The sequence below is a fragment of the Meleagris gallopavo genome, chromosome 5 (assembly GCF_000146605.3).
Source record: "Meleagris gallopavo isolate NT-WF06-2002-E0010 breed Aviagen turkey brand Nicholas breeding stock chromosome 5, Turkey_5.1, whole genome shotgun sequence".
Taxonomy (NCBI): domain Eukaryota; kingdom Metazoa; phylum Chordata; class Aves; order Galliformes; family Phasianidae; genus Meleagris; species Meleagris gallopavo.
Genome location: NC_015015.2, coordinates 39506288 through 39515236, shown reverse-complemented (window position 1 = coordinate 39515236; position 8949 = coordinate 39506288). Strand labels below are relative to the sequence as shown.

General features: G+C 38.8%; 1 protein-coding gene across 14 annotated transcripts in view; it reads right to left on the bottom strand.

The window, feature by feature from the left end:
- NRXN3 (neurexin 3) overlaps positions 1-8949 on the bottom strand; it is an 896531-nt gene that overhangs the window by 33931 nt on the left and 853651 nt on the right. For 8 of the 14 annotated variants that reach the window (XM_031553622.1, XM_031553625.1, XM_031553627.1 and 5 more), the window contains one exon: positions 1003-1078. In XM_031553622.1, the coding sequence (XP_031409482.1) occupies positions 1003-1078 (76 nt within the window). Of the gene's footprint in view, positions 1-993; positions 1079-8949 lie in introns of all 14 variants that reach the window. The other 6 variants (XM_031553628.1, XM_019615790.1, XM_031553624.1 and 3 more) reach the window with 1 other exon arrangement.

Here is an 8949-nt window from a genome sequence, read left to right as displayed (position 1 = left end):
AAACAAAAAGAAACAAACAAAAAAACCTAAGCTATTTATATGTTTCACTTTTAAGGACATACGATTCTGAGCAAACTCCCTCTTTTAAAAAATGTACACAGAAATTCGATGATGTCTGTTCTCTATTATAGAATGCTTAACTCATGGCAAGCCTCAAAAAAGACGATTTGAAAAAGCCTGTAAGAAATAAAATAGACTGCAGTTGCCTGCTGGATATCACATCATATATCTCACCAGAAAGAATAGCCATCAGTTTATCAAAATGTATCTGGAAGGGAAGAAGTTGAGTCAGTTCCATATGGCCAGTCCTTCTGACTCTTTAATGGATACATTTTGAAGCATCATTGCAGATAACGTGGCAAGAATTACTACTAATTTTGTTATGTCGGAACAATGTTTTGATGCTTCTCAATTTCTTTGGGCTCACAGAAAACAAAATTAGTATAAATGTATTACCAGGTTAACTGCATTTAAAATCCCATGGACAAATGTATCCTTGCACAGTCCAATTTCAGTACAATTAATGAAGAGTAAACAGCATTAACATACCAGTATTGTTTCATTTTTGTTTCCCTGCTCTGGTTTTCAAACATTAACTCCCCCACACTTTATAAATCTTTATTATTTGCCACATGCCATGTTGATATTTTTGATTTTCCACTGTGTCAGTAAAGTGACTCCTACAAACAAGTAAACTATTAATTAGATAGAATCACTTTCAAGAAGTACAGCTTTCTATGCAAACAACTTTATACTAACCAATCAGTGATGAAAAATCTTTGCTTTGCTGTTGCCAAGTCCATGGGATCTGATGCTTGGCTGTATAATTTTTATTTTATATACAGTGTATATATACATAAGGATATATATATACACATATACACACACATATATATACATATAGTGATATATGTATACATTCACACACATATAAATATATGTATGCATTGTTTTTTGCAAATTAAATCAGAAAGCAAGCAAAAGAAGACTGACCTGACTTACCTGTACTGGGTTCACAGTCAATGAAATCTTCATCATCGCTAGAACATTCAGCGGATGAAACAATGTCATCTGTTGTCTGGCATACAAAGGTCAGGAAGAGAGGAAAAAGAATAGAGGAGAAAGATATCAGATGCTTGCACATCAAGAGGTTGTTTTAGAGGCAGCTAAGTACCTGACAAAAATGTTTCGGAATAGTTAACTTCTAAAATATTTAATTTGCACCCAGAACTCCAGCCATGCCATTGTAGCAAGGAGCTGGATTCCCCTGTTGGAAGACTCGTGCTGCTGAATATTTCAGGTGGGCGCAGGTGTGGCCTGCCGCATGGTTCTGGCTGGCAATGGATGGCACTGTGCTGCTGAGCACAGCAGGGCAGTGGGCCTGACACCTGCTTGGCTGGCACATGGCCCTGGCAGTCAGCAAAGGGCCTGTCTGGAGCACGCTGCGCTCCTCGATAAGCACCAGAGCCACGTGGGGTCTGCCAGAAGGCACCCACTGACAGTCAGGACAGATGAGGCATTCCCAGGTTGAGCATGCTTCCTGCAAAGATGAACGTACAAGGTAGACACAGAGAATACTCATCACCCTGGCAGCTAACAGAACTTTGCTGTGTTGTAAATGTATCACTCTCAGGCAGAGGTACTTTCTGCTCTGCTGATGCACCCCTTGGGATGGGAATCCTTTACATTTCCCCAGCTAGGACATGTTTGTTGCATTGTAAAGAACTGCTGCATGTTTCAGGTATGCCCATCTGACTTGCAGCCCGACCTCTCTGCCTGCCAGTGACCTGGGACCAGCCTGGCTGCGACTGGGCTGATGACTGGCAAGCCAAACCATGATTGTTCATGGCCGTAACAAGTCTCATAACATTTATTTGCATTTCCAGATGGAGATATTTTTCTACTTCTTTTTTTTTTTCTTTCTTCTTTTTCCTTTCTTTTTTTTTCCTTTTTATGTTGCTGCTTGTCTAATTAATGAGCAGCATGCTCTGCAGCATGTTAGAGAGAAGCATACTGGTGTCTCCTCCCAGCAGCATCTCCTGCCTGTAATTGCTGCAATTAGTTGAATTAGTAAAGCAGACCATTAGGGAGAGAAGCTGTGGCAGCCTCTGGACACAGGTTGTAATGTTCCTGAAAACAGTACAAAATTATCCCAGCCCAGCAGTATCAGCTCAGACCACAGCTTCTGCTGGAGTTGTCTCCCTTTACACCTCCTCCCTGAAAAAAGCTGCATATTCTGTTGAGCAGCAGGATTGGGGGAATGGTTCCTGGAAAAGAATAGACAAAATGGTCCTCACCAGGCAGGCTGTATGGCTTAAGTCACAGCCTCTCAGGAGCAGGATGGCTGTACTGCAGTACATTATAACTCAGTGCTCCAGGTGAATACTCCTGAGGATCTCACATCATGAAAAGATTTTATGTCCTTACTCTAGAAAAAGACTATCCAGATTTAAATAAGGACTCCTTTCCAGTCATATGCCTGCTATGTTGCCTTGAAAATGCTGTGTATTCCCTCCGTTATTTACAAAACAAAATCTTCTGAGGTCCCAATATTTTCTTCAGTCCCCTGTGGTCCTACTGCTAACAAGTTCCTCACTGTCCTGTACCAGAAGTACAGGAGAAAAATGGAACGAGCAGTCAGCCATAATGCTCACATCCAACCTGATGTTTCTTCCCCCTTGATTTCAGTGACTTAAGAGTGAGACAAGAAACAAAACTATGATTGTTCAACAGTAAATGAAAATTACAAAAACAGAGTATCCGTAAAAACAGTCATAAAATAAGGGAATCCCTATAATACGTATTGCATACTACCTCCTTGTGCACCAGCGCTGCTGTACAGCAGCATTTTGTGGGATGCAATCTTGCAGTAATCTCATGCTTAAATACTTCCATAGGGAGGCAAGATTAAAAGGAATTGAAGGTGACAGGTACAAAGTAATTTCCTGCCTTATGTGTTAAGATTATTTTTTGGCAACTTCTTTCAGTCACAGAAAATGGAGGAATGCTGTTGAAATTCTGGTGCTGAATTCTCTCTTAAAATAAACTGGCTTTAAAAGTTTCTCTGCTCAGTAAGAGGTCAAGAAAAGAGGAATGCACAAAATAAAAATTTACTTTCCATAATTCTGGCTCTGTCACATATATTTTATAAAGCATTATTAATCCCAAAGAACAAAATAATTTCTAAAAACAGTAATCACATCCTCCAACAGTGAAATGCAGCCATCTCTGAGTAGGAAGATATCAGTTTTTAATTGTAACACTGTAAATTACTTTAGAATCATAAGTCAACAAAACAGTATCGCAAGACATTTTTTTAAGGAAGTGAAATGAAGCTAGTGAAACTGAAGGTGTCTAAAACACTTGTGTTAATGAGCATTAAGGACAGCACTCTGAAAAAAGAATGTTCTCCATTACTACTAGAAAACCTTGCTTAGACAGTAGTAGGACTCCAGCAATGTTTTTCTGATTTCCAGGTTGTATTTAGAGCATGTGGATTTTGCCCATAGTTGAAGATCTGACAATACAGAATTTCATTGAAGAATAGTAATGATTTGCTTGAAGTAGGAAATGAATAAAATTTTTAACAATGTGTCATTGTCTCTTACCAATTGCTATGCCTATCCATTTACCCACTTTACCTGCTCATATCAAAGGGCTTCATGCAATATTAGCTTGAAATCAGATCGAGTTGAATTAACAATCTGATTCAGTATTTGTAAAGAATAGAGAGTTCCTTTATAACTCTCTCCCCCACTTCCCCTCTTCATTATTAGAACCACCATTTCAAACCAGAAAGCTAGACGTATCAGAAAAAACTGAGATTATATTTCTTCACACAATGAAATATTTTTTTTAAACTGAGGAATATCTTGCAACAGGGCAGTGATGGGTGATAAAGGTTTAGATGCATTTTGAAAATGACTGGTCAAATTAACGGTAAAAATGCCCATCCACAGCTACTAAACACATCACATTTCACTTGGAAAATCTCTGTACCACAGGCATTGAAGATCAAATCAGAATTTGTAGTTTACCTAGACTTCAGCAAAGCCTTTAACATTGTCTCCCACAGTATTCTCCAGGAGAAGCTGGCAGCCCATGACTTGAATAAGAACACTCTTTGCTGGGTAAAGAGTGGCTAGAGAGCCGGACCCAGAGAGTGGTGGTGAATGGAGTTAAATCCAGCTGGCGACTGTCATTAGTGTTGTTCCCAGGGGTCGTTATTGAGGCCTGTCCTGTTCAATATCTTTATTGATGACCTGGATGAGGGGATTGAGTGAACCCTTAGTAAGTTTGCAGAGGACACCAAGCTGGGAAGAAGTGTCAATCTGCTAGATGTAGAAAGGCGTGACAGAGGGATCCAAATAGGCTGGATAGCTGGGCTGAGACCAATGGGATGAAGTTAAACAAGTCCAAGTGCTGGGTTCTGCACTTTGGCTAAAACAACCTCAGTCAATACTACAGGCTTGGGGCAGAGTGGCTGAAAGACTGTGCAGAGGAAATGGACATGGGGGTGTTGGCTGACACTTGGCTGAACATGAGCCAGCACTGTGCCTAGGTAGACAAGAATGCCAATGGTATCCTGGCTTGAATCAGAAATAGCATTGCCAGCAGGAGCAGGGAAGTGATCAGCCCTCTGTACTCAGAACTGGTGAGGCCTCACCTTGAGTACTGTGTTCAGTTTTGGGCCTCGCTACAAGAAAGACAAAGAGGCCCTGCAGGGTGTTCAGAGAAACGCAATGGAGCTGGTGAGAGGTCTTATGAGGAGCAGTTGATGGAACGGGGACTATTTAGTCTGGAGAAGAGGACGGTCAGGGGAGATCTTATCACTCTCTCTGACTACCCGAAGGGAGGTTGTTGGCAAGGTGCAGGTCAGCCTCTTCTCCCATGTAACTAGCAATAAGACTATAGGCAATGTCCTCAAGTTACATCAGGAGAGATTCAAATTGGATGTTAGGAAAAATAACCTCTGAAAGAGTGGGCACACGCTGGAATGGGCTGCCCAGAGATGTGGTGGAGTCACCGATCCTGGAGGTGTTCAAGAAACATTTATAAGCTGCACTGAAAGAACTCGTTTAGTGGGAAATATTGGTGATAGGTGGATTGTAGGAATGGATGATCTTGGAGGTCTTTTCTGAACTCAGTGATTCTATGATTTTATGAATAGAGAAGAGCACAGCCAGATTGAGACAAAATGTCAGTGCGTAATATGCACATCTACCAACTGCAACCTGTATCTGCACTTTTTTGCAACTAATTCCACACTTGATTCCATCAATTAATCTCTGTCCTTACCTTCCCACCTCCACTGCATGCTATTTCTCCTGACATTCCAGTTTTCTTGTTCTGTGACTACTGTTTGTCCCATGCTACTGATTATGCATGCATAAATATGAGGGTTAGAAAAAGAGAAAACCCTCTAAAAGTAGTGTTAGACTTAGGGTCATTAATGAGATCTCTAGAAATAAGGAAGAGATAAATACACTAATCTGTCTTGCCACTTCCTGTCTTGTACTTTTCATCTCTGAATTTCATCACAATTCATCGGTAACTGATTTTCCGTTCTCATCATGTATTGGCTTACCTTGCACAGATACCAACATCTGAATCATCCCAGAGGAATAAAGCCACTTTGAGAAGCAGCACAAAATTCCTGACCACAGAAACAGAGATGAGGAAATTTCCAGGACACAACACTGTAACTTCTTGTAACTGAAAACTGTACCTTTTCAAAGAGAATTTTCACTTGATGATTATTAAATTTATTCTTCCACAAGATAGGACAAGCTAGTGAGCAACAACCCCAGAAATCTCACCACTATCTTTTAGTCTCACCAGAAACAGTTCACTGTGAGGCAATAAGCAAAACCAGCTATTCCATTTCTGGTTTACTCTCACAATTTTGAAAGTGAGCTGATTACACACATCCATTGGTCCAATGGTCGGTAAATGAATTTATTCTTTATTGTCTGTCCAGTAATCTGAAGGTGGTAAATTGTAATCATTCTTATGTACAGGCAACAAGATAATAAAGAAAGTTTCCTGTGTGCTATGATTGAAACAATGTGTTTTCATTGGAGAGGACACGAGAGAGAAAATATTTTCCAATTCCATATATTAGCTAAATTTTATATTAAAAATAATAATTCATACTGTAGTATCTTAAAATATGTATTTCTTTCTTTCTTTTTTTTTTTTTTGTTTTTGAATCCCAGCTTTGAAATTACTTGGCTCTGTATTAAAGGCCATAAAACTAAAGATAGGTATTATAATAACTTTCAATAAAATCTCTCTCTGGCAGGAACTCTTTTTATTCCTTCCTTTGAAAGATTTTTTATAGCATTTATATTATTATTTTTCCTCTCCCTCTCTCTGGCGTTTAATGAAATTGCCTTGGAATAAAACCGGGGTAGGAGAAAGTGCTAAACTCTGAGACTACCCTTGAGGATTTATGAGCATATTTACCTTCAAATTCTTTCAATTTCACTGAATTGGTTCTCCATTCCTTTCAATGAATTATTAGTGCTGCAATCACCTCCTCCTAATTTTTCATTCTAAGGGCCTCTTCAATCATGGTGATAGTTCTACATCTTTGTTCATTAAATGGTACGTACTGCTCTGGGGTGTAAAGTGTAGGGGAAGTTGAGATGGCATGACAAGACCTGTTCAAGATGACTGCATTATCGTTCAGTCCTTCCAAGTGCTCAAAGTGCCAATTTATGTGTCAGATCCAAAACCTTTGCTCCTTTGTTCTATACAAAATGGCAGGTGCTGAATCTTCCCTTTTCCCAACTACAAAGTTTGTTTGACACCTTGCTCTTAGGGTGCACCATTATGTGAGAAAGATTAGGCATACTGGGTAAAATAAGTCCTGTCACAGAACAGCTTTATGAAATTATAAATAACACACCCAAAAATGATGGAGTTCTCACTTCTACTGGGAGAGAAATGACAAGGACCCATAAATTCAAACCCTGCAGACAAATTCTTCTAGAAATACATACTTAGCTGTATCTTCACACTGTAAAGTAGGATTCAATTTTCCTAGTTGCCTTTTGCTTGAAACTCTTTTACATACTACTTCCACTTCATTGCATCTGTTTGAAAAGTGACACAATTCTTTGTTGCAAGAGAACTGCAAATCTCTTTGCCACCAAGGAATCACAATTTACAATACTTCTTGAGATATGACCACCATATCTCAGGTCGAAATACCTTCCCAGCACTAGGGAAATATAGTTGTATTTATGAGCAGTACATTTGCATTTCACACCTAAAATGCATAGAGGTGAAATTCAGCAAAATTTTCTTAAATCTGAATCCCTTTCTACTCCCATACTGCCTTATTTCCTAAATATTTCAAACTTATTATTGATTATGTACAAAGTACTATCTTCTACGCATAACAGCATACAGTGTAAATGCTCTTCTATTTTGTCTTCTAGAAACCAAGACACTTCCTGTCAAAGAAAAATCTCAAGATATTTTCTGTCATGTCAATGCAAGATAGCAAAGAAAATATTTGTGTCATTAGGTCTATGTCATAGCTCTAATATTCAACCTTTTCTACTTCAATAACTGGACTTTTCAAAGCACTTGTATTCTGTTCACACTACTTCAATTAAGAGAGAATTCTTCATCCATCTTTTTTAGATCTTATATTTTTTACTTTCTGTATAATCCTTACTTGCAAAATATCCTGGAATTCATTTCAGTAGACCTGAGAGACTCAGTCTGGATGAATTAAAGCTACCACCTACAGATAGAAAGAATCTGAATATAAAAGGGAAAATATTAGAAATGTTACTCAAATCATAATGAAGTATTATAAAAGCAGCTACAATTTATGGCTGTGTAAACTGTTACAGTCAGTCCTGGATTTCTTATTGGTAGCCAGAGGGTATTAATCCTTTCCAACTCAGCAATGGACAGCACAATGTACTTTCACAGATGACACAGCCACAAAACTGTGCATGCCATTTGTATTTCACCCTCCCCACCCTGAGAAAGTGCTAAGGTCGTGTCTGCCTCTGCAAAAGCAATGCATTAAATAACATGAAACTAGTAATTTTTCTCCATGTAGCTCTTCTGAAATGAAAACAAAAAGAAGGCGGCCAAATGCTTTGTTGGTTTAAACCTGCATTGATTTCAACTGATCTGTAACAATTTACATCATTATACTCAATACATTTGGTTTTGTACAATTCAATGCCAAAGGACTCAGAGAAGAGCCACTGAAAAGATGAAAGTACTAGAGAGACGTCTGCATGAGACAAGCTTAGTAGAACTAAACATCTGGACTTGCCTTAACAAGGACTATAGGTGTTTACAAGGGTGTAATAAAAATCAGGAAGATGAGCTATTTAGGGTGCTTCAGAAAAAGTAGTTAAGCTGAAAAAAAATCAAAGACAACTTTCAGAAAGAAAAATCTCAGTGGTAACATTTATTAAGTGTGGAAAAGTCTCCTCAACAAGACATAAGAAAACTAACAGTGCTGAGAGTAAGCAGTCACCCCAGGCATTCAGATATGAATATCATCAGTGTGTATGCTCTAGTGGAGAAGAGTTTGCCTCATCTATCTATAGTCCTAATCCAATCTAAATCAATTTGTTATCGCTATGTAATAGAAACACATCATTACACATTTACTGTATTTCTGAAGCAGGTAGAAAAGGTACCTAGCACAGCTTTCAGCTAGTTGCACTCACAAAAAGAAAATGCCAATGCTCTAGACCTGTTCAGACCATGGGAACAAATCTCAGATCATGGGAACAACTTGACATTCTTAGGATCCTGTTTGGTTGGGAGCTGGGAGATAATGAGGAAGAACATACCAGTCAACACTAACCTGGCAAAAGTGCATTTCCTGATTGTGTGATCTTGTCTGGACATAAAAGCTGATATGATTACATCACTAAGCAGGGATTGTGAGAGCTACTTCTTAAC